General features: G+C 42.2%; 1 protein-coding gene across 1 annotated transcript in view; it reads left to right on the top strand.

Annotated features, from left to right (window-relative positions):
- The window catches only part of NOTCH2 (notch receptor 2), a 132,758-nt gene that overhangs the window by 51,284 nt on the left and 54,828 nt on the right, over positions 1-26,646 (top strand). Inside the window, exons 3-5 of the mRNA XM_080649198.1 lie at positions 4,087-4,346; positions 7,444-7,779; positions 18,097-18,219. Coding sequence (XP_080505324.1) covers positions 4,087-4,346; positions 7,444-7,779; positions 18,097-18,219 — 719 coding nt within the window. The remainder of the gene's footprint in view (positions 1-4,086; positions 4,347-7,443; positions 7,780-18,096; positions 18,220-26,646) is intronic.

The raw sequence follows: 26,646 nt of genomic DNA, 5'->3' as shown, positions 1-26,646 counted from the left end.
TGTATTCCCAGCCTCCTCTGTGGACTGGGCTCTTTCAGAGTTCCTGAGCTGGAGAAGGGGGGACAGAATGGGAGGGTGTCGCCAAGAGAACCACTAAACTAAGCGATCTGTTTTTTCCAGGAGGCAGGCGCCCAAATCGTTTTGGGAACAAAAGGCAGCTGTTAGATTTACTGGGTTATATTTTAGAAATATATTTTACATAGACCTGTATTCAAGCTGTAGGCCATTTTCGAGAAAGTGCTCCTGGGTTAGCGCAGTAGAACTGCAGATTTGTGAGGGAACTTGCATGATTGGCCATGTTTCCAGCCTCTACTCACACGCAGCTTGAGCCACCTCAAGAAGAGAGGTACTCAAGCCCTTGTTTTCAGGCCGAGTCTTAATTCCCACTCCGATTAACGGGGTATGTGTGTACTTGTATTACAGCTGAACAGGGATTTGCAGAGGGGAAAGGTCTCCTGCCTTGGGAAACACGGGCCCTTTATTTCTAGCCGTCTCCCTTACCCAGTTCTCCCCTTTCTGTCCATGTCCATAATTCTGCCAAGCCTCCTGGGGACTGAGGGATAATCTTGTACCTCAGGATGATTCTTAGGGTTGAGTCGGCCCGTGTTCTACCAGGCAGAGCAGTATGGGGCTGGAAGGGAATTTTTTTAGCAGACTTGATTGGAAAACTGACTTTATCCGTCATATGAAATGTAAGCTGCTCTTTAAAAAAATATTTTTATTGATTTCAGAGAGGAAGGGAGAGGGAGAGAGAGAGAGAGAGAGGGAGAGCTAGAAACATCAATGATGAGAGAGAATCATTGATCAGCTGCCTCCTGCACACCACACACTGGGCTCAAGCCTGCAACCCGGGCATATGCCCCAACCGGGTTGACTGGGAATCGAACCATGACTGCCTGGTTCATAGGAATCAGTTGCCTAATGGTACATTAGTGCTCCTGGTATGCCAGGCACTTGCACCGGGGTCTCAAGACATGCCCTTCCTCTCCCTCCACCTCACACAGAGAATCAAATGGGAGTTTGACAGAGGCACAGGAAAGACATAGCAGTGGCTTAAAGGAAGAAGAGCCACCCTGGACGAATCATGTAGCGCATAGCACGGCACCGCATCTGCTGTTGGAGGGGTCAGAGATGGGTAGGATGGTTTGGAAGAGGCTAAATGGAGGACATCGGTTTGGAGCAGATCTTTGAAGCAAAGATGGAAGAAAGGAGCATAAATTAGACATAACAGAAGGGAAAAGGTGATGTTTCTCACTGTAAAGTAGAAAGATGATTTTTATGTAGGAAACAGTATACAAGAGTGTGGAAGTAACCTGGAGAGTTCGTATTATGGACTGCTGAGCAGTAAGACAGTTGGTAGGAGTGGGGCAGAGGAGCAGGTCGCAGATTCTAAGGGACTTGGATTTGAAGGGCTGGGCACTAATGCTAGTTGTGAAGGGTAAGGCATCTCAATCAAGAAAACTTGGAGAAAAGATTCAGCATGGTAAATTTAAAAGGAACAAATAATAGGTTAAAGTATTGGGTTAAACATGTTGTACAAATAAAGGATAAAGAAATGTGTTATAAAAGTAGTTCATGTGGAGGGAAAATCATCTGGGAGCACATAATAGTATTTTGTGGCTTTAAAAAAAAGTGAACACAGTGTTAGGCTGCAGTAGTGGAAACATCGTGTCCAGAAGGTAATGATCCAGCTCTGTGCTATTCCAGAAAGAACATATGTGTTATGTTTTTTCTTTGTTTGTTTGTTTTTCCTATTTTGGGACCCACACTTTAAAGAGGTTTTGGATGAACTAGAATCATCCAGTTGGGGGAGCAGGATAGGTCTGATACCTCTGCTACCTACTAGCTTAACCTTTCTAAGCTTCAAGGTCCTCATATACAGAGTGGAGATCATAATATAATATACTCTTATAAGGAGTAATAAAAGCTATAAAATGCTTAGCAAGTACATAATACATAGTAAGTGCTTAAAAAATGTTGGTGACTATCACTATTACTATTGTTATCTTAAGCATGGAAGAGCTACTAAAATAGTGAGGAAGTCCAGAAATAATTTTATTTATAATTAATATATTTTTATTGATTTCAGAGGGGAAGGGAGAGGGAGAGAGAGATAGAAGCATCAGTGAGGAGAGAGAATCATTGATCAGCTACCTCTACAACCCGGGCATGGGTCCTGACAAGGAATCGAACCATGACCTCCTGGTTCGTAGGTCGATACTCAACTGCTGAGCCATGCCGGCTGAGCCAGAAATAATTGTATACTGAGGAATAGGCCAAACCAATGAATCCTGGAAAAAAAAAGAAAACAAAGGGTCGACATAACTATCTTTGGATTCTTGAAGGGCTTCTGTAAGAGAGCAGAGGTTTGTTCCTTTTTGTTCTAGAGGACAGGGATAACCAATAGGTGGGAACTGTAGCGAGGCAGAATTTAAAGGAAAATAAAAGATAAAGTTTACATACTATTAAATTTAGTCTTTTAAAGTGTACAATTTAGTATATTCACAGTAATGTGTAACCATTACCATGATCTAATTTCTAAGTATCTTCATTAACTCCTCCCCCACCCCAAGAAACTTCTCTAGTCCTTAGTAGTCATTTTCCATTTCCTCCTCTTCCCAGCTCCTGGCGGCACTAATCTATTTTTTAAAATCTCTATGCATTTGCCTATTCTGGACATTTCATAAAAATGAAATCATACAATCTGTGGCCTTTTGTGTCTAGCTTATTTTACTTAGCATGATGTTTTCAAGGTTTATCCAGGTCATCACATGTATCGGATCTTTATTCATTTTCATGGCCACATAATATTCCATTGTTGGGATATACCGCATTTTATTTATCCACTCATCAGCTATGGACTTTTGGATTGTTTTTACTTTTTGGTATTGTGAACAGTACTGATACGAATGTCTTTACAAATTTTTGTATGGACTTCTCATATTTTCAGCTACCTTAGGTATATACCTAGGAGGGAGGCAGAGTTTTAAGATATCAGGAAGAAAGAGCTTTCTGACAGTGGGATCCGCCCACAATGAAAACTGTTCTCTTGTTGAAGTAGTGAGCCAGTGATTTTATTTTACATAATAAATGCATGGTGTTTTACTATGTACTGATATCATTCTAAGTGCTTTATAATTATTTGGGAGTCCGATGAGGTAGGCATGATTATTAAATCCATTTTATAACAAAGAGGGTTTAGTAACTTGCTCAAGATCACTCATCGCATAAATGGGGAACTGGGACTGAAATAGAGGTGGTCTGGTTCTAGAGCAGCCATGGGCAAACTACGGCCCGCGGGCCGGATCCGGCTGTTCTATCTAGTTCTCTTGCTCTCCCCTCCGCTCCTTTACTTTGAATTTATATTAGTTCACACAAACACTCCATCCATGCTTTTGTTCCGGCCCTCCGGTCCAGTGTAAGAACCCATTGTGGCCCTCGAGTCAAAAAGTTTGCCCACCCCTGTTCTAGAGTCTGTACTCTTAATGGCAGGAATAATAATTTCAACATTTATTAAATTCCCACTACCAGTCTCAATATGGCTTCTTTAAATCCCTACTTGTGGGACTTCCATTCAGCTAGATTTCAGGTGATTCTGAAAGATGTTTGTTCTGTAGTTTAGTGGTAATTTTGGTGTGGTTGTGGGAGGATGGGTACTGCATTTATCTACCCACCATCTTGACTGGAAGTCCAGGATCTTATATATTTTAAATAGGAGAGGAATTTAAACAGACAGGTATCAACATTGCTGCATAAAAAGGTGCTGTTACACCATACCAGTCTGTATATACATGGAAAAAAATCTCTGGTTGTAATTTGCTTTAAATAAGAGTCATGTTGACTGGCCATGGCAGACCATGCTGATCACCACCTAGCATTCTGTCACCAGCCTAGATTCAAAAGGACATGGGAACATGTGATTAGCTTTTCTAAGCACTTCTCCTAAATCAAGGCAGTTTTGCAGTTGTGTCTTCAGACCTTTGGATTCTCAATCTAGTGTTTTCTTGACCGGAATGCATGATCTTGTAAAGTTTTTTATCTATAAGAAGTCAAGTGTTTTCATGGACTACTCTCTTTTCCACACAGATGTCCAGAGGGCTTCTTGGGAGAATATTGTCAACATCGAGACCCCTGTGGGAAGAACCGCTGCCAGAATGGTGGGACATGTGTGGTCCAGGCCATGTTGGGGAAAGCCACATGCCAGTGTGCTCCGGGGTTCACGGGCGAGGACTGCCAGTACTCGACCACTCACCCCTGCTATGCATCTCCTTCCTGTCTGAATGGAGGCACCTGCCATGTTCTCAGCCAGGATGATTATGAGTGCACCTGCCAAGTTGGTTTTACAGGTATCCAGTGGGTCTCAGGCCCAAACTCTCCTATTCTCAGTATGTGTTTTTATTTAGCATCTTTTAGCTCTTGACATCTGGCTCTTAAGGTCCCCCAACTTGGTACATACTTAACATTATGGTAAGGAACTGGAATGTTCTGGACAACTATTTTTAGCCTTTTTTTTTTTTTTTGAGAGTTTTAAAAGAGGAGAAAGAGAAAGAAATACTCAGAAGTATTTGACTGTTTAAAGTATACCTGTCAGAATTGGGGACCAGATTCACCTTACTATTGCCGGCAGAAAAGCTGTTCATACTATTAATTACTTGCATCTTGAAATCTCCTCTCCCTAGACATTCGGGGCATTGGCTGTTCTGACTTTCTGAACTCTGATTATTCCCTTTGCTTCTGCATTGCTTTGTCCTCATCCATTGCATTTTTGTGTTCCTTGGAATTCTGTTTTGAGACCTCTTTTAAGTCTTACTGCAGCTCTCCTCAGGGAATCTCTGTCTCTGATGACTTTAACTGTTCTTGTCTTCATCTTCATCTTCATCACTTGCTGATGACTCTGGTAGTCATCTTTTTTGCTCCACCCTGACCCTGACATTCATACTCATATTTCTAACTATGTATTGCATATTATCCTTGGAAATTCAGCGGGTACCTCAAACTCAACATGTTGATATAAATTGTGGTACACTCCAAGTACTTCCAGCTAGAAACTCCCTCTCCCTGGCCCTTATCCCCCTTAGACTCAGTCACCCAGTCCACCCTCTGAATTCCCTCTCATCTGTCTATTCCCTCTCCATTGCTCTCCTACTCTGCAATTGAGGTCCCTGTCATGTCTCACCTGGACTCCCACAGTCATTTCCTAACTGGTCTCCTTGCCTTTATCATCTCCCCATCTTGTGCACCAGTCACATTGCCATGCCTTTCATTATAAATGCAAATCCACTCACAAAGTCCCCGGAGTACAATGCCCAGTGAGTCCCTGTCATCCACAGGGTAAGCTGCAGACACTTTTACATGGTCCTCATCGCCCTTCACAGTCCAGACCTTACATCTTTTTATAGCCTCACCTCCCCGCAAGCATGTAGCTTTAGTCACGCCATCATTCTCATCATTTCCTGAAAATGTCATACTTCCTATTGCCTCCATGCTGTTGCATACCCCCTTGCCGGGAATGCCCTTTTCTATAATTGGCGATTGCCCAATGTTATTTAAAACTCTGTCTTCCTGGCCCTTTCATGAGTCCTTTAGGCAGTTTGTCTCTATGTTCTATTATGTTATGTGTCACAATTTATTGTACTTAATTTCTTACATGTTTCTCATCTGACTAGATTAAAGGTAGGTCTGAGCTTTATTCAAAATGAACCATAAGTGTTTATTAAGTTAGGTGAGAAAAGGAGAACCATTTTGTCCCCAACACCACCAATGATTCGGTAAGTCTAATAAGCAAAAAAATGAAAAACATACTCAGAAAACTAGACTGGATCAGTTAGTTTGGAATTCTTGGTCTATTGATTTTTCATTAAAGGGTGTTGGTAAGGGGAGAAAATAGTTGGGATGATCCATTATCTCCATCATGACTGCGATGGCATTGATGCCATGAGTCATTGAAGAGATCTGGTGATTTAGAGAATACAGTGAAACCTCTCAGTTCTTGAACATCTCCCATCTTGAACAATTCAGTTCCGACCAAGTTGTGTAGGGAACAAAATGTCTCAGTTGTTGAACAAAACTTTCCTTCTAGACCTGGCAACCCTTTCATGCCCATACGTCAGCATTATAAAAAGCGTCTCTCAGGCCACAAACAAAGGAGAGAATTCGAGTGGTGTACAGGACAACGCTCCAACCAGGAGCCACCTGGCCAGGGCAGTAATGCCTTCTTTATCATTTAAATGTTACTCTGAAATGACCCCCAAATTAAAACACCTTCCTTTGTCATTAAAAGGATTTCTCCTTGGTGTTCTGCAGGGTTCTGATCATCTTTGCACATCTGCCACTTTTGTCTGTCGCAGGTCAAGTTCACCCTTTTGGTTTTGTGATGGCCCTATACCCTTCCTAGTCAGACTTCATTAGCTAATCTCCACTTTTAGAGGAAGAAACAGAGGCAGGAAGTTAATGCCCCTAGTACGTCACGTTGATGGGAAACCAAGTTCAGGGACCCTTCTATTTCATTTGTGGGCAAACACTTGGTACACATGGTTGTGAGAAGGAACCATTTTAACCTCCTCTCCACTGTAGGTAAATGTCTCTCAGTGGGATGAAGAAAAAGTAGGAAGAAAAGCAGCAGCTTTTGCATCTTCTCTCTGCTTAGCACCCTGAGATATATGTGTTGTGCCCACATTTTTATTGCACTTTCCCCTTTGATTTACATCCCGTGATGGGCAGAGAGCACTTCTGTGTGCTCACGTGTCACCTCTCTCTTTTAGAAAAGCTGTTATGACCCCATTTGCTTCCCTATGGGGGTCAAAGACTTGGATGTTTACTTTGACAACCACTTGGAGTGTTACAAATTCAGGGGGTTCTCACATCTTTTGTTTAAAAAAAAAAAGCTTAAGCTAATGACAACAAAAAGCCACATGGATACCAAATTTATTAGTAGATGGGAGTGTTTTTCCCTCTTTCTACCTCTCTCTGCTTTGCTTCTTGGAGTCATGCCTTAGTGTCCAGCACACGGGAGCCTTCCTGCTTCTTCTGGGGCTTTCCTGCCTGAGAGAGGGCACAAGAGTTACCTTTCTAGACTCTTAGTCTCATGACAGCTTCTAGTTTTGTCTAGTTTTCACATACAAGGAGTCAGAGATTCTCCATCCTCTTCAAACACATCAAGCAACAGTGATAGCCAGACCACATTTAGTAAAATGTTGCCCAGATCGTGTGTGCATGTGTGTTTTTAAAGGAAAAAGAAGTACTATTGACTTGTTTATCTCTTCTAAGAGGTCTATTTAGTAATTATATATTGTGGAAAATATTAATACATTTTATTCATTCAACACATTTTATTCATGCAGTAACCCCCTGGGGTCACCTATTTGGTGGAAGGTGTGGTGTGTGGAGGATGGGGCCGACCCCCATTCCCGTGGGCAGTACTGAGCTCTGTTCCCCTTCTTCCAGGTAAGCTGTGCCAATGGACGGATGCCTGCCTGTCTCATCCCTGTGCAAATGGAAGTACCTGTACCACCGCGGCCAACCAGTTCTCCTGCAAATGCCTGCCAGGCTTCACAGGGCAGAAATGTGAGACTGACATCAATGAGTGTGACATTCCAGGACAGTGCCAGCATGGTGGCACCTGCCTCAACCTCCCGGGCTCCTATCAGTGCCAGTGCCCCCAGGGCTTCACCGGCCAGCACTGCGACAGCCCCTACGTGCCATGTGCACCCTCGCCCTGTGTCAATGGAGGCACCTGCCGGCAGACAGGCGACTTCACTTTTGAGTGCAACTGCCTTCCAGGTGAGGAGTCCCCCGGTGTCCTGGGACCGGGAGATGCACCTGCTGCACAGAAGGGGGTGGTGGGTGTGGCTGGGTCGCTCCTGTAGGAAGTGTCCTTCCCAGCAGGGAAAAGGGGAAGTGAAAATTTGGTGTGAGGTGGGTTACTGGTGAGGGAGGAGTTTTTATGGGCCCCATGCGGTGTGTAAACTGAGCAGGGGGTAATCTAACATGTCAGGGTTTATGATGATATGTGGCTAGGAAGTTGTTTATTGTCCTTTTTGGAGAAACGGTAAGAAATGGGAGAAACAGCTGTGGGAAAGGTATAGACGAGTCTACGGAATGGAAAGGCACCCAAGAGAATTAGACATTGAAAAATAGGTGTGATTAATAAAGTGCTTTAAACTGAATTAACCATAATAGGTGATCAAGTTTCCTATTTGCTTTTACCTCTAAAAAAAAAAAAAAGAAAAAATTCCCATCTACGCTTTTGTGATTTTCCCTGGCTTCTGGCCCTCAGAACCCTCTCCCCGTCTCTGACTTTGGGGTAACCCTGCCCTGACTCGAAGCTAGAGAATTGGGGAACTGGGGTGGGGCGTGGTGCTCTGTTCATCAACGAGCACTTAACGATGAGCGCGGGTAGATTCTGTGTGACACAATCATGCACAACCTCAAGATGGAAACAGAAAGAGGAAAAATGCATGGGAGCGTGGGGCCCAGCGTTCCGCAGAGGTGGAGAAAGCAGCGAGCTGGCCAATTCACTAAACTCCTTATAAAAATGAGGAGGAGGCTGAAAACCGAGAATCCTGATTGGGAACAGAACACACGCAGCTGGAGCAGATGAATTACTAAGCAACAAAGATTCTGTTTTTATACAAATATCCCTAGGACAAAAACAAAAGAAGGAAAACTGTAGGGGAGAATAATGTGCAAAGCAAGCAGAATTGCCACAAGAAGAAGTTGGTCTCGCTACTCTTTGGGAATGGGGGTCTTAGATGCCGGTGCCGAGGACACAGTTCCTATGTAATGGGATTGTGTGTTTTATCTTTGGGGGATTAAAGGTCATATGTTGGCCCTGACTGGTTTGGCTCGGTGGATAGAGCGTCGGCCTGCGGACTGGGGGGTCCCAGGTTCGATTCCGGTCAAGGGCATGTACCTTGGTTGTGGGCACGTTCTCAGTGGGGAGTGTGCAAGAGGCAGCTGATCGATGTTTCTCTCTCATCAATGTTTCTAACTCTCTATCCCTCTCCCTTCCTCTCTGTAAAAAATCAATAAAATATAATTTAAAAAAAAAAAAAGGGTCATATGTTGGTCCCCACGATAAAATCAAATGGTAACTTACTCGTTTCACTCAGTGAACATGTATTGACTGCCAGCTACGTTCTACCAGGCGTCCTCAAACTATGTCCCGCGGGCCACATGCGGCCCGCCAAGGACATTTATCCGGCCCGCCGGGTGCCGCTGCCTGACCTGCTTAGCAGCCGACTCGTCCCGGGCCCGCAGTGCGCATAGGAATTTGTTCATAGTTTTTTTTTTAAACTATAGTCCGGCCCTCCAACTGTCTGAGGGACAGTGAACTGGCCCCCTGTTTAAAAAGTTTGAGGACCCCTGTTAACTGTGCTGTGTGCTTGGGATTCAATGATGCAAGACACAGCAACATGATGGCAAACGTTTCCTATTTCACTGTAAGCCCCCAGAGTAAGCTGCTATTGCCTTGCTTTCAGTTTCTCCTTCAATGAAGACTAGACAGGGCTATCATTGCAGACACTAAATAAACTTTTATTGACATACTACTACTGTCGTTTTCATCATCTTGTATAAAGCACAATGGAAAGATACTTTCTTCACGCCTATTCCTATTGTAGGGGTTAAGGAAGAAAATAGGCATGTAAACAATTTAATTTTACAAATATTCCAATAGTCTAATGTCCTAATAGTCTGCTCGTGTAAGTGGCTAGTAATTGAGGTTAGTGTGATTTATTGTCGGAGGCTAAATGTGTTTTTCAGCTTCAAGAGAATTGCTTTTAATAGTTGCCTAGAACAAGAGGGTGACTTGGCAGCAAAATGCTGACGGGAAGTTCGAGAAGTCAATAAAGGAAGTTTTTAGCCAGGAGAGAGTGATTACTCACTCCCATAGTCTCTGCATTGTTATCCATTAGCCACGATAAGAACCTTAGGGAATTCTGTGAGTGTGTCCAGGAAAGGATCTGTCAAACCAGAATAGTATCTCCTCCTTGAGAAAGGAAATAACCAGGGATTCCACCGCCGAGAGGCTGCCAGGGCCAGGGGGATGGAGTGAGGAGAACTTGGCTCTCCCTTAGGCACTGCTTGTAGTTTAAAGCAAGACGTTTGTTTACTCACTGATGAAGTGTGTGGGAGGGTGTAGGGGTGTTGGGGATGTGGGGGGTGGGGGAGATTTGGCGAAGAGAAAAGTAACATTTATTGAGTGCCCTTTGTGGGTCAGGCACTGTGCCAGGCTCTTCTGCATCCATTAGCTCATTTACACAAAACCTTGGGGACAGGTATTATTTTTCCAGTTTTCCCAGGTGAAGTAACGCAAGTTTGGAGATGTCAAGTGACTTACCCAAAGGTGCACAGCTGACACGTGGTCAGACTGAGTTCCGAAGCCTGCACTTTTGCATCTGGCTGCGTCACCCCACACTGCTCGTCTCCCCCTTAGAATATGTATGAAACTTTTGTTAAATGCTTTGAGGCATTCAAGTTAAAAAGGAAAGTAGGTTCGTGTTATAAGAAAAAAGAGATACCTCTAGTTATGAATGACTAGTATTTGTCACGTATCAGCCTATGTATGACATCTTGCAGACATTTAAAAATAGGTAGACTAGTTCTTGCCTTTCAGGACCCCATGTTCTATAAAACAGATGACATCAGCTTGGACAACGTATAGAAGGAAGTTAAAAAAGAAGGCAAAACAATAGATGATGTAGTAACACTGTGAATAAATAGGTATTTACACAGTTTGTAAGATTTTACATTCATTGTTTTTATGTCCCAGGTGGAGTATAGAAAATATTAGCTTTATTTCCACATAGGAAATAGTGCCTGGAAAATAATTTTCTTTTAGAAAGGTCTTATGTGGTTTTTTTTAATAAATGCAATACCATTCTCCTTCCCTCCATTGCCCTCCATATTACTCTAAATGACTAAAACGTGACTTAAAATAATAATCACTGTTTCGATGGAAATAACACCCTTATTTGAGGAGAATCAATATTTCACTTCTAAAACTGGGGGAAACCAAGTCAGCAGGAGGCAGAGCAGCTTGGGAAGGGACCCCGTGACTCCCAGGTGGCTGCTCCCCGCCCAGCTCACATCTTTGCACGTCCAAAGGAGGCCTCTCCTGATCACCAATTTCAAATGGCAACCATCCCCCAAGTCCCCTCTGATACTGGCCCTGGTCTACTTTTTCCTTTTCTTTTTCTATAACACTTACCATCTTCTCACTGTATAATATGCAGTATGTCGTTTGCTTCATATGTCTATTGTTTATTGTCTGTCTTGTCCAAATCTGCTCCCTCCTCCCCTCTCCAGAGTGAAAGCTAGGGTCTTTGTTTTTGTTAGTGATGCATCCAAAACACCGGAAAACAGTGCCAGGTACATAACAGGCGCACAGCTGCTTCCTGAGTTCAGGATAATATCTCAGTATCGGGCATGTAACTTTGGGCTTTACCGTTTTCTTCCTGGTATCTTGCATCTTAGACTTCGTTTGGCTCCTCCTTTTATTCTTGGGTCTCTAACCCCGGAGAAGAAGAAGTTTAGAGTGTTCTTCTCTCTGAAAGTCAGTGAACCCCCCATAAGTTAGTGATTATATTGGAACGGTTTAATTATAGTTCTTGCCTGCAAAGGGCACTATTGTTTCAGTGAGTTGGTTTTGGTATTATTGTAAAACTCCGGGGGGGAGAATTAAAACTGCAGAAATGACTCATCTTGTGTGACAAAGAAGTATTTCTCTGTAGAGGGAAGGAAAAATAATATATTCAAGAGGGAGCTAATAGACGTAAACCAAGGAACCGTAGTTCGTCTTCTCCTTGGATCAGCAACCGTTCATCCAAATCTTCATGCGCTACCATCAGGTATTTAGTAGATGCCCTGAGGAGGAGCACTCTGCCAGAATAATTTTAACGTAAGCACAAAATGGAAAATAAATTATTGAATCATTGACTCCCAGGATTTTGGGGTTAGGGCCAACTGGCGGGGAGAGAACGAGTTAGGCTGGTTTGGAGTTTGCGGACATTGTAAAAAGCCACACAGGTAGTCAGAAAGCAGCGCGTTGTTTGAACCTCCTGGCTGTGCCCTTGTGAGTTCACAGCTGGATTGAACAGTCCTCAAGGTTCCTTCCCTTTGTCTTTCTCTCCCACACCTTGTTATTCCTCTGTGGCTTTTTTTTTTTTTTTAACTTCATAAAGAGCTGTCTGATCTGTCCTCTCCAATCAATGAACATGTATCCTGTGTAAACCGCCCCTATACTTCACAGGGCGATTATGTGTCATATCCCCATATCATTGAAATAAGCTTGCACACATTTCGTGGCTTTGTGTCTGCTCTGTTGTTGCTGAGCTTAAAAACTGTTGGCAAGAATTCCTCCCGCATTCTCGCAGGGGCACGTGGCGTTCTCCTGGGCACCGCAGTAGTCACATCCTGGCAGGTTTCTCTGGAGCAGATGCAGACGTCTGCTCATGCCACTTTTCAGGGCGCAGTATTTCAGCTCCTTTGACTCGAGCCCCGAGGCCAGTTTTCCTCGATATTCCTGGAAGTGTTTCCTGTTCTCCCACGCTCGCTCAGTGGTTTTGCCCATGCTGTCTCCTCAGCTTTCTGTCACCTTCCCCCGCACACCCACTTTTTATAAAGAACTCATTCTTTTTTTCTTTTTCTTTTTTTTTCAATTGATTTCAGAGTGGAAGGGAGAGGGAAAGAGAGAGAGAAACATCAATGATGAGAATCATTGATCAGCTGCCTCCTGCACACCCCATACTGGGGACAGAGCCTGCAACCTGGGCATGTGACCTGACCAGGAATCAGACTGTGACCTCCTGGTTCATAGGTCGATGCTCAACCACTGAGCCACACCAGCTTGGCTAGAACTCATTCTTTATAATGCATCAAAGGCACCTATTTCACTGAAATCGCTTCTATGTTCCCTGCCCCCTTGGGGATTGAGACCCTCCAGAGACTTTTGGCAACCTGAGTACCTCCAGCAGATTATTTGTGTTATCTTTCCCAGTAGACACTCTTTTAACATTTTCCCCAGCACCTAACTTAGTGCCTGCTACAAAATTGAGACTCAATATTTGACAAGTCAGTGAACTGAATGTGGTAGAGAAGAGAATTCCTGTCTTATATAATAAAAGGTTAATATGCAAATTGGCCCCTCAGGAGTTAGACGGGGAGACCGGGAGTTCGATCGCTCGCTATGACATGCGCTGACCACCATGAGGCAGCACAGAACATGGCAGGCGACCAGCGGTGGCAGGGCACTGAGGGAGCGAGGGAAGGGGGAGGCGGGGAGGCGGGGAACCTGATAGGCCCTGATCGTTGGCCAGGCCTAGGGACTCTACCTATGCCCGGATTTCATGCACCAGGCCTCTAGTATTATATAATGTTAAAATATGTACTGACTTTCTTTCTTTTGAATCCCCTTATTCATTTCTGTGGCTTCCTTGGTGATAAAGTTAGAAAGGAAAGTGGAAAGCATTAGCGAAATCCCAAAGCGAGGTGCAGCCTGGGTGGGTGGAGTGGCCGGGGGATCCATGGGCCAGTCATGGGGGACAGTGAGTTTATCAGGGCTCATTCAGAGGATGAGAGATGTGTGCTAAGAAAATGGGACCCGTTGCTTTTGTGACAGGCTTTTTCCCAGGGGTGGGGGAGAGATAGACTTGTAGACTTTTACCTTTTTGCCTTTGTCCCCACCATTCCCGGTACCCCTGGGTTTTTCCTCACACTTTTCTGAGGACTTTCAGCCTGGCCTGAGAACCCTGGCCGTGCCATCTCACCTTCCCCTTGTGCTCTCCTCTTTGTGCCCTTCCACCCTCACACCTCCCGGCATCTGAAAATGGAAAGCTACGGGTGCTCTCTTGAGAGATGCTGTTCTCTGTGTGGGGTGACAAGTTCAAACGACTCTCTTCTGCTCCCCACCCTCACTGTCATTATTTATCAGCTACATGGCCCACAGTTTTATAACAGCACAGCCTTAAAATGTTCCTTCTAAGTTTAATTTCTCTCCTTGTGGCCTTTTAAGGACGTGAATTGGCTTTCAGCAGTAGATTCCTTTTCGTACGGTCATGGGAGCTTCTCTGAAAGTCTGCTACACCCATCCCACACACAGGTCCGAGACCCGTCTGTTTCCCTTTCCCCTAAAACCTTAAAATATAGTTTTAAGAAGTGATTGCACTGTAACTTATTCATACAAGCCTGACCCACCCCCATGGAGTGGGCTTCCTTACAAGAATTTGCTAGCTGTTTCCAAAAGGAGTTCTGTGTCTCTATTTTTAAAGCATAAATTCTGTCTTAACTTTGGAGAACTGGTTTGGCTTGAGTTTTTCTCAGACGTGGGAACTTTTGACCCAAGGTCGGTTTTTCAGATTGTTGAAAGAGAACTCAAAGGTCCCGAGAACGTACTGATCAAAACTGGGTGAAGTTCCTAGTGCAATACAGACTCCTGCCTACTAGTCATGCAAACTTGGCGTGTGCCCCTCAGCTTCTTCATCTGTAACGTAAGAGGATTAGAGTGGATAGCCTCCAAGGGATGCTTTGATCCCACTGATTAATAGTAATAGCTAATAAATGTAGAACACTTACTATGCATCAGGTACTGTTTTAAGTGCTTTTCTCCTCAATATAAGAGCTTTATTGAGATATAATTTGCATACTGTATAATGTGCTCTTTTAAAATATAAAATTCAGTTGTTTTTAGTTAATTTACAGATATGTGTAACCATTACCGTAGTCAACTTTATCACTCCAAAAGAAACCCTGTACCCATTAATAGTCAGTCCCCACCCCCCGCCCCCCCGTAACTCCCTCCCAGCATTAGGCAATATTAATCTAATTTCTGTCTCTATAGATTTGCCTGTTATGGACATTTTATATAAATAGAAACACATAATATGTGGTCATTTGTGATTTGCTTCTTTCACTTGATGTTTTCAAAGTTCATCCATGTTGTTGGAGGTATCAATACTTCATTCCTTTTCATGGCTGAATAATATTCCATTGTATGGATTTGCCACATTTTATTTATTCACTCATCAGTGAATTGATGTTTGGACTGCTTCTGCTTTTTTGGCTATTATGAATAATGCAGCTATGAACATTCTTGCACAAGTTTTTGTGTGGACATATGTTTTCATTTTTCTTGGATATATACTTAGGAGAAGAATTACTAGGAGATATGGTAACTATTTAACCTTTTCAGGAACTGCCAGGCTGTATTCTAAAGTGGCTGCACTATTTTACACTTTAACCAACAGTGTATGAGGTTTCCCAATTTCTCCACATCCTCGCCAACACTTGTTATTATCTATCTTTTTTATTATCACCATCCTAGTGGGTGTGAAGTAATATTACACTGGTTTTGATTTGCATTTTCCTGATGGCTGATGATGTCAAGCATCTTTTCATCTGCTTATCAGCCATTTGTATATCATCTTTGGAGAAATGTTTATTCAGATCCTTTACCCATTTGTAATTGGGTTGTCTTCCTATTATTATATTATATGTGTTGTATTTTCATTATACATATGAGTTTTTAATAGATCCTAGATACAAATCTCTTATCAGATATATGATTTGCAAATATTTTTTCCCATTCTGTAGGCTGTCTTTCCACATTCTTGATAGTTTCCTTTGAAGCCCAAATGTTTTTAATTTTGGTGACATTCACACTATGCCTTCTTTTGCTTGTGCTTTTGGTCATATTTAAGAAAGCTTTACCTAATCCAAGTCACAGAGATTTACTCCTGAGTTTTCTTCTAAGAGTTTTATAATTTTGACTCTTACATTCTGAGTTAATTTTTGTGCATGGTGTGAAGAAGGAGTCCAACTTTATTCTCTTGCATGTCGATATTTAATTGTTCCAGCACCATTTATTGAATTAAGGTTTTTTAAATATCTAACTCATTTAATCTTTACGACATCCCTTCGAGGTTGTTCCTATTAATTCCCTCAGAGAGGAAAGGTTTAGTACTTTTCTATGTTCACCCAGGTATTGCATGGCAGGGAGGAGAGGGGACCTAGGCAGTTTGGCCTCAGAGGCCACGCTTTAACCATGAATTTCTCTTTCACCTCTCTCCTTCTACCTGTTGGCGGGGAAGAAGTACCTCAAAAACAGTCAGTCAGTCATACAAAGAGAACGTTTTCTTTCTTATATGCTGTGGTTATGCTGAAATGCTTCTGCTTTCTTAATTTGCCTGTGGTTGGTGAATTCAGTTAGTTGTAGCATTGGCTTGTATGAATTCAGGGTCACAGTTTCCAATCCTTATAGTTTGGTTACATCTCCCTGACACCCTAGTCAATAATATTTAGTCTTAGTCACCAGAGAGATCAAACGAGGGGGATGATGACCGTTACCAGTTCTAGAACCTCACCAGCCCGCACAAGTTCTAGCAGTGGTGGGCCAGGAGCCCTGTGGCCCTCCCACACTCTAAAAAGGAATCTTTCACTTCTCTCAAGACTGTTTCCATTAAGAGCACTGGACTAGGGACACAGACCTCAGCTCTTGTTCAGGGACTGCTGCTTGGCAGAGCTGCAGATCTGCCCTCACTTTATCATCACATTTTCTGACTCAGCCCTTTTGTAAGATGTTTATAGGAATTAAACAGATATATGAGTAACATGATACATTTTTACAAATCTGAGTCTATAAACATTTTCATAGTCTTTCTCGAGCTTACTTCATGATTCATCCGCTTGAATGGCCTGAGTACCAAATACAGAGAGGCCCAGAATTCTCTTCAGTCAAGCTTTCATTCATCCCCGTCTTCTCTGAGGTGATTTCTTTTGGTCTCTGGGAAATCACTTTGGCCACTGGATCTGTACTCACGTACATGACTGCTGCTGCATTCAGGGAAACAAGCCGTGTTCCAGTGTAACAGAGCAGATGTAGGCTGACTACCACAGTAGCTTGTGGTGAAATGAACAAAGCAAGGTGTGATTGATGTCTTTCCCAGCCACCAGGCTGTAAATGCCCCGAAAGCAAGGACTCTGTCTCTTGCACTCTCTGTTACATCCCCAGTGCCTCGTATAAGACTCAGTAAGTGTTTTGAGTGTGAGAGAGGAACCTTAAGGGACATTTTGAAGAGGCCAAGTACATAGTCATACTGTATTTCAAGTAGGACAATGCTTGGGGAACATCCTCTCATTTTAAAGCTGGTAGTCTTCTATTTTAATAGTTAAGGGATTTGGTAGGGGAGAGAGAGAGAGAGAGAGAGAGAGAGAGAGAGAGAGAGAGAGAGAGAGAGAGAGAGAGAGAGAAGCCCAATATATAAATTACTGTGATTAGTTGGGGTGAAGTTTGATGTGCTAGTTTCTTTTTTCATAAATGACGAAAATCGAGAGGAAAGAAGCAATGCTATAAATGTAGAGAGGGGGGTGAAGAATTTGAAGGGTTGGGAAGTTTAATTAGTAAGAATTCCACCCCATTTTAAGATAGCTTTTGATATTTCTTTTGCAATTGGCTTGTAATGTGGCACTTAGAACAACCTAGAAAAGCAGGCCAGGCAGGTGGAGTGAGCCTCATTTTACAGACGAGGAAGCTGATTCAGAGTTAGGAATTTACCATGTGTTAAGTAGCTTATAGGTAGTGCGGTTGGAACTTGACTTATATCTTCAGACTTTAAGTTCAGTATTTTTCTTATACCTTTCACCCCCACCTAGTTTTCCTAAACAATCATCCCAAGTGGGGCGGGGTGGGGGGGAAGGAATTTAAATCTAATGAGATAAGCTTTTATCTGTTCTTCTCATTAATCTAGCATGGAGCTGGGGTAAATCTAATATCTTTTTTTTAAGAACCAGTAAAAAGCTGTCCCAAGAAGAGATTTATCTTCACTGGGCTTTTATTTCATGAAAGGCTTTGAAATACTTATGAGGTAACTTCGAAAGCATGCCATTGGCATAATGAGTCACTCTAACTGTCTAGCTATGCTGGAGGCAAGAGAAGGCAGAAGATTGGGGACTTTTGTTAATGGAGTGAGTCCTGGGTTGAGCAGCTGCTGGCTGCTGAACTGAAATAGTGAAGTAGGGCTGTCCGATGACCGTGTCCTGCGGGAAAGAGAGCTCATTTCTTCCGCAGAGGATTCATCACTTTCTCTTGCTCTCTCTCGCCAGGTTTTGAAGGCAGCACCTGTGAGCGGAATATTGATGACTGCCCTAACCACCGGTGTCAGAACGGAGGGGTTTGTGTGGATGGGGTCAATACCTACAACTGCCGCTGCCCCCCTCAGTGGACAGGTATGTACCGTGTGGTGACTCGGCCGCGCTGGGGCACGGATTGGTAACCAGAGGCAGGCTGTTATAGAAGTAGGCACCTTTCACCAGGGTCTCCATGCTAGAGCATTGTGCTGACCACACGTTCTCCTGTGTTCACTTAAAGAAATGTGTTTACAGGTACTTAACTGAGCGTGGCTCTGAACTCAGCACCATGCTAGCTGCTGGGGCAGCTGTGAGAGAAGAGCATTACTGACTGACTCGGAGGCTATCTGGGAAAAGCAGCACGTTGCCTGGAACGTAGTAGATGCGTAATAAATATCTGAGAGGAAAAGAACATGCTTATGCGGGGGGAGGGAGGGCAATGGTAAGATATGTACACATATAATACCTTAATTAAAAAAAATTAAAAAAAGAACATGCTTAAATGTAAAGATATAAATGTTTTTATCAAACACACGCACACACACACACACACATTAATGATAGCTACCAGTATGTTAGGTAATGGGTGTGTTAACTAATCTTCTGGTGGTAAATATTTGCAATATCTATGCATATCAAATAATCACATTGTGTGCCTTAAACTTACACAATGTTATATGTCAGTCATATCTCAATAAAACCAGGGAGGGGATTACAACTTGTCAAATTTTGGTGTCATATCAAAGAATATTCATAATTATCTGAAAAGGCTATTAGAATATGCCTCTTCCAACTTAAAAAAAAGGTACAAGTAAGTTATAGAGACCTCAAGAGTTCAGAGCTTATTGTTTGTTCACAGACAGAACTCCATCTCGTCTTAATTGTTGTGTCTTGTAATTGTGCAAAGGGCAGGTGCTCTTGATACATTTTTATGGCACCCATCTATTTTGGCACCCATTTCTATTTTCCCTCTTTCCTATCCTTTTTGCACCTAGGACAAAAATAGATTTTTTTTTTTTTTTGCCTCTGATATTAGAAGAGTAGCCTTGCTTGATTTTACAACCTCTTGGAAGTTTCTGATATTGTCTTAGGCAGATTTCCCACTTCTGTTTGAAAGCTAAGTGATTTTTTGCAGACATTCAGATCCCATTTCTGTTTATTTATCTAACTGAAAGTGGAGACAATTAAGAACTGATTAAGTGATTAAGAACTGAGCCTTTTTTGAGATAAATTGATTGAGTTAATGTGGAAACCCAAGAACAAGTTATGATGTAAAAAAGAAACTACAGTACCCATGAGGGATGGTGCCCGGCAGAGAAGTCTTGATGTTGGATTGCCGCCAACCCTACCTGGTATTTAGTGCTAAGAATTGCTTTCCCTTATCTGTAGCAGCTAATTATTTAGAGTACTTTTTAGAGCTGTAGACTATGAGTAAAAAAAGGTTAAAAGGGTTTAAAACTTCAATAACACCATTTCCTGAAAAGGCACGCATTTCTGCTTTTAATCCCCAAACTGTCCATTTTTAATACTTTCCCACTGGGTTTCCTAGAATTGGATTTCCCCTAGAATTTCTACTTGGTGTCTTGATCCTGAGCCTTCACTCTCAAACCTCTGCTCTTTCTGTCTCCTTTCTTTAGCTTTTGCCATTTCTCTGGTAGATTTTTCAAAGGCCATTTATTTTCACCTTAAAAAATTACTATGAAGTTAATTTCATGACAATAACTGGAAAGATTTGAATTTTTCTCTTTTTAATGTCCCTCGCAGTGGTGTTGGGTGGGACGAGATGCTTGTTAGGGACTTGGCCCCATTCTCTTCTCTCTCTTGCCTGCGGGAGAGGGGCTCCGTGTGATTCTAAGCTCTGAACAGTCAAGATGAAATGATATTGTGATTCCGTTGCTGATTTTTCTTTGATACCACACTCAGTTTCCTGCTTTGATATGAAATAGGAAAACCCAATCACGGGGGAAGTTTTTCCAGTGAAATGATAATTTACCAACATTTCTTACCCCAGGATGTTCAATAAATTCCTCTTTTCTGTGAAGGTCCTTGTAAGAGGTTTCTTTCTCCATGTGTTCTTGTATTTCTGGAAAAGATGGCAGAAATAATGGGTAAATCGAGTGTGGCAATATTTATTTACTTTGATCTGCTGTCGTTTAAAGTGGCCCCCTTTCTTTGGTTTCTCACCACAGTTTTCCTTCCTCTATGTCACTCCTCCCAATTCTTTGGTTTCCAGTGACAACCTTGTTGTTTGCTCTCCTCCTCGCCAACAGGATAAAGTCCAAGGTTCTCCCACTTCATATGAATGAAGTCCTTCCTGGCCTCAGCCCTGTACTAGTATGTTCTGCTTTATACAACCTAAAGAAATGACTGGGGCTGGGGGTTGGGAGTTAACTAATGTCTATTAGCACCCCAATAAGTGCTGATTACAATGTTTTATTTTGTGTAAGCTTTGCAGTAATTGTATGAGGGGTAGAGTTTATGAAATATCCTTTTTACAGATGATGATGGATCTCAGAAGAGCTAAACATTTACTTAAGGCACATAGGCTTATTGAACTCCAAGTCTGTGCTCAATCTGTGGTCCTTTCCTATGCAAATTTACTCTATGGGTGGTCTTCTTACAATTTTTTTATTTTTAAGAACTTTGATTCTTTTCAATTGAAAGTTCAATTTATAGTTATATTATTCTAGGATATGGTGCTTTACTCTTTGTGTTTTTCCTTTTTAAAAGTTTACCTGTTACTTTGAGATTCTAAATGAATATTAAGTGAATGCTTACTATTTAGTCTGGTGGTTTTTTCATTATACCTAAAAGCTTTATTACAACTTTGTTCCGAATTCCCTTTACAATTTCCAGCTGTAGAGTTTAAGCGTGAACCGTTTCGTCTGGCTTTTGACAAAAATAGAAAAGGAAGGGTTGGAGTAGGTTTCTAGGCGAGGGAATGAAGTTGCCAGCTCTCTGAAAAAGAATGGATGGGATTGTGGAGCTGAAAACACTAGGTATCAATTTGAAGAAAGTGGAGATTTGGGAATCTGCCATGCTTTTAATGAGAAAACCTGGTACGTCCTGTGTTGGATGTGCACAAACATGGAAGGCTTGGTCTTCTAGAGCAAATTTCAGGCTTCACATGACCAGAATTTTTCCAAGTCTGTTTATGGTTTGATTTCAGGTAAATGTGTCAGCTTCTTCCCCCCACTCCCGGCCCTTTTTTTGACGTCTTTATTTGTCAGCTATGGAACTAATATCTCTTAGTTACTTTATTGGGGTATTGGGTGAATGAATGGTGCAATAAAAAGCTTTTTGAGTTTATACTCAGCAAACAATTATCTTGTAAAACATTCTGAATTCTGCTGTTCGATATGGTAGCCACTAGACACACCTATTATGCCACAACTGAACAATACCTGATTTTTTTTTAAAAAAGTAAAATGTCTCATTAATAATGTTTTAAATATTGATTAGATGCTAAAATGATGTTTTAGATACATAGAGTTAGATAAAATATAACATTAAAGTTAATTTTACCAGTTTCTTTTGCCCTTTTCAAGTGCCACCAGAAAATTTAAAATTACATCTGTGGTCCTAGCCAGTTTTGCTCAGTGGATAGAGCATTGGCCTGCGGACTGAAGGGTCCTGGGTTCGATTCTGATCAGGGGCACATGCCCGGTTGCGGGCTCGATCCCCAGTGGGGGACTGCAGGAGGCAGCCAATCGATGATTCTCTCATCATTGATGTTTCTAACTCTCTCTCCCTCTCCCTTCCTCTCTGAAATCAATAAAAATATGTTGTAAAAAATTACATCTTTGTCTCTGAGACATTTCTATTGGACCACACTACTTTAGCGACAAAGATGTCCTTTGGTGTTACCATTGCTACTACCGTGTAGGTGTATCCTCTTTGATCCTGGTAGGTAGAGGGGGGCTGGTGTTGGCCTCACTGGAAAAAAGCTTGGTGGCCATGCTCTGGTGTGGTTCCCACAGCAGTGGTGTGCAGGACTGATTTCTAGCCCATCACAGAACCTTTTTACTTGCTGTAACTCTCTAGGCTAGTATCCGTTTATGCCTTCAAAAGCTACCACCCTTCCGGACAAGCTAAAACGCAGGCAGGAGAAAGAAATGGAACTGGACAAATGATTTTGTTTTTTATTGGTAGATTGTCGGGGAGTTGGTTCCCTTTACGAAATGGAAGTACCCCCGAGGATCGGACGGAGCCCGAGCACATGTGTTTTTACGGTTACTGTATTTGGCCCCAAGCCATCTGCCATCTTATGAGAGAAGTTCTGCTCCGGCAGATAGCCACCTAAGAAAACAAAAGTTATGAAAGGCCCCCAAATTAACTAAGGCAGTGCAGATTAATGTTTTGTCTGCGTGGATTGTTATTTGGATTTTCTTTTTAAAGGTTCATTTCCTTCAGAATTAAAGTTGCCTCTAAACTGCACTCACAAATTCCTCTCTGGCAGCTTTTGGTTTTGGGTTCACTCCTAGGGCAGACGTGATTTATTTTCCTGTGCTTGTTATTAACCCAGAAATGTAATTTCAACTTGGGCTTGGAATAGTGCTCTGGGACACTGAGCAGAAGTGAACAATGGAAGTTAGGTGGGACGTGAGTCTAATAAAACCGACCACATCGTCTCTCAGCTCCTTTATAACATGATGAGCCTGAAAGTGGGCTCAGACTCCCTTTGCTGTTGGTTGCTCCAATTTCAGTAAAATTTTTTGGCATGAGTCAGCTAGGAACATACCGCCAGAGGTGCTGCGTGAGCTCCTTCTGGCTGGAAGTGGAGTCTTTTCATGGTGGTATTTTGATTTTGAACTGAATGTTCCCATTCCAGTCCGGCCTCTGGTGGGTGACCAGCTATGCTCTGAGGAGACTTCCCTCACAGCCACTTTTCTGCTCTTTTTGGTTGAGAGTAGAAATGATTTAATTACATCTGGGCCTATAGAAGTTTTCTCCTTCGCATTCTGTATGGGGAACGGGAAAATGCAGCTCGCATTTCAGTTTCTCTGCTGTCAACTCGGTTGCGAGGTCTTGACAATAAGCCTGTTTTCTGGAATTCTGCTTCCCTACCCCAATTTCAGTTCACTGTCAGTTGGGCAGAGTGCTGGCCTGAAGCACCCTCACCCCAGAGCTGATCAGTGGTTGTGTTGGTGGGGACAGGGGTAGGGGGTTAGTATAGCCCCCACTAAATGCAGGAGTGGCGACCAAGAGGGATTTTTCTGCCCTTGTCCGTGATGCAGTGTCTGGCTTTGGCAATATTCCAGGCAAGGCTCAGTTTCACTTCATGGCTTTTAAAGGCCCCACTGAATGGTCATAAGGTAGCTTCAGTAATAGATATTTATTGAATAACTATTGTAGTCAAATATACTATGCTGGATGCCGTAAGAGACATGAAGAAAGATATCATTTTCTATCTTTAAAGAAGGGTTAAGTGCCTAGAAAGAAATAAGTCTACATAACCACAGTGTGAGTTAGAAAGTACGAATAGATGTGACTTTGAAAGAAAGATGGACAGGAATTGGGAACCATCTAAGTTCTCCATCGAATGAGAGGGTAGATTGAGAAGAGTTAACTTCTATTTTGAATCTGAGTAATAGGAAAATGTGGGTACTATTGACAGAGAAATGGGCTAGAGATGATGGTGAGTTTGAGGTGAGTTTTCCAAGTGAAAAGCATTCAGCAGTAAGACCCAGGAGGTCAGAGCAGAAGTGGGGGCTAGGGATTTAAATTTCGAGTCTGGTTTTTGGTTGCCTTGGGAATGTATCAAGTCTGTAAGGGAAAGTGTGTGGAGTGAGAAGAACAGAGGGTTGGGACCTGAATTGTGAGAAATGTCTGCATTAAAGAAAATGGGTGAGAAAAGGGATTCAAAGAAAGAAGATGAGAAAAAGGGGATGTGGGAGTTGGGAAGAAGCTCGCCATTATAGCATCACTGAGTCAGGGGTGCATTGTAAGATTGTGCCCTCAACTCGACTCTGCATGCCTCTGTTGTGGCACCTGTCGTATTTCACTCCTCTTCCTGGTTTATATGCTTGCTTCCCCTTGTAGACTCTCAGCCTCTGGAGGGCTGGGAACTGGCATTCCCAGGTCCATTTTTAACAAATGGTGGTTATTGAATGAGTGACAACCAGGGACTCAAATAAGAATGATAATTATGCAGTTAATCAGAATTTTTGAAGTCATTGGAAATCTTTCAAAATGTGGTTTCACTATAAAGGAGAGAAAGAGACCAGATTGCAATGGGTTAAAAAGAAAAGTGGTTGTTGAGGAAGAAGGAAAGGGAGGAGTGGGCATAGTCACTTAAGATTTTGTACAGCTCGAAAGGGGAGAAAGGAAGCTGCAGGGCCGGAGTTATAGAGGACAGAAGCTTCATTCATGTGATAGAACCTTGGCTAGACTAAGAGTTAGGACGGCTAGAAGGGGTTGGTTAATGAACTGGGTTATTTAGGAGGGGCTTACTTTTACAAGTTTTAGTGGGGGATAAATTAGGTGAAATGGTTGTTGGGAATGGGAAAGAAGAGAGGTGGAAGTTATAGTCAGAGAATGTACCAAGTTTGAGATCTTGGAATGGGAACAATGAATGTCACATGAGATCCAGAATGTGAGTATGTTCGTGATATGGAGTAGATGTGGAGGTCTGTTGAGAAAAGTAAGAACTCTTGGCTAATGTTATTAGTTATTAGTCTCCAACCCAGATATTGATTTCATGGGAGATGGGAGAGGAATGAGTGAGAAGAACATAAAGCCATATGCTTAAGCCATTTAAGGAAGTGGAAATGGTCCATGAGGACAACAGAGAGAGGTGAGGTGTTCTTTTTATTTCTAAAGGTATACATGTTTAGAAAAACTTGGATTTGAATCCACTTCTCTATTTTTCAGTGTCAAAATGAAACTGTATACCAATTGCTTTTTCTGCAAGATGAGGAATATTGTCTCTTTACTCTCCAGATTTTGTTTCTATGATCTGGCATTTAAAAATTCATATATAGTATTATTAGTACTGAATTTTAAAATCTTATACATATTCTTTAAAAGTTATTCTTGATATTTATACTGTTTTATAATGCAGTTTATAATGTTTTAGACTTAATTCTATGTGTGATTTGCTTTGTGTTAACTACCAGTACATTTATATCACAACCTTTTCATTCCTGAGTTATTTATTCTTTTCAGTTAAATGAGTACATCTTTGAGTATTTTTTGCTCCAGAAAAGTTAAATGTTGGCATATCTTCAGAGCTCTTGGGTTTTTGGATTTCAGTTGCCTTCTTATACAAATAACATCTTGCCTAGATATTGAATTATTGGGCCACAAATTAATCTTATCAAGTTTCTAGACATTGTTCCTTTGCTTCTTATTGTGAGTATTAGAGGTAAGTCCCATGTCAGACATGTCAGTCTCAGGCTCTGCCTCTCCTCTCTCTCAAATCAAATCTTCAACCAGTATTGGTTATAGGTGTTTTATCCCAGTACTTTTTGAGCCCTTTGGAGCTGCAGACTTAAGTCTGATCTTACCTCAGAAAATGGTGTCTTTTTTTTTCTTTTTTTTTTTGTGTTTTCAGGAACACCTATTATCTTTACATTGGGTCTTCATTCTTCCCCATGGCCGAAATCTTCTCCGTCACTATTATAATTTGCTGTTTTTTCCTTAGCGCTTTATGAGAATTTTTTAAGCTTTTCCTTCACAACACTGATTTTTTTCTTCATTATTAGTTCTGTCCTTTGTAGCTCCCAATTCTGATTTTTACTTGAACTGCATTTTATATTATTATAATATTTAAACTCATTGAATCTAGTTCCTCTCTATTTCTGCCTTTCTCTCATCAGAGTCCAATGTCCTATATTATTTTTCATTTCTTTTTAGACCTTCATGTGTTTAAATTTCTTGAGATTACAGAACCAGTTCTTTCTAAAATGCTTTAGTTTCTGGAAGTGAATATTGTTCACAAGTATGCTCTTCTTGTACATCTTAAGTGGTATGTTCAGCATCTTTCATATTTCAGAATGTTTTAATAGGTGTTGTTTTTTCCATTTTACTCATTCTGCTCATGGTAACTGCTTGCCCATAAACAGAGTAGGTTGATTCTCTTTGGAATCCCTGCTGCAGTTAGTTTTACCTACCAGGGAAGTGAGGGGGTCTTTACATAAACTGGTATAACAGCCCAGCAGCCCATGGAGGGCGGGGGGTGGAAGGAGAGAGCCAGAGCATGATCCTTCTGGCAGGGGGACCGAAGCTTGGCACCATTTTCTTCTCTGTGCCAGGGCTCAGCTCTGAGAACGTCCAGCATTGGCACAGCATCCGCTGCTTGTCATCCACGGTTTGAGCCTGGATGCTCTTTGGTGCTGCTGCATCTGCAATTTGCCCCGGATTACTGACTTTCTTGTTGCTAGAGTGGCCACGGGAGCCCTGGAACCCCCCAGTGTTTTAAATTGCTATTGACCTGCAAGGGTGAGATGGAGTTCAGTCCATTCTCCCCACAGCAGCAGAGTGGGCTTCCTGAACACAAACGGATCGTGTGGTTTCTTTGCTTAA

The sequence above is a fragment of the Plecotus auritus genome (assembly GCF_963455305.1).
Source record: "Plecotus auritus genome assembly, chromosome: 12".
Lineage (NCBI taxonomy): Eukaryota > Metazoa > Chordata > Mammalia > Chiroptera > Vespertilionidae > Plecotus > Plecotus auritus.
This window is presented reverse-complemented; position numbering and strand designations above follow the sequence as displayed.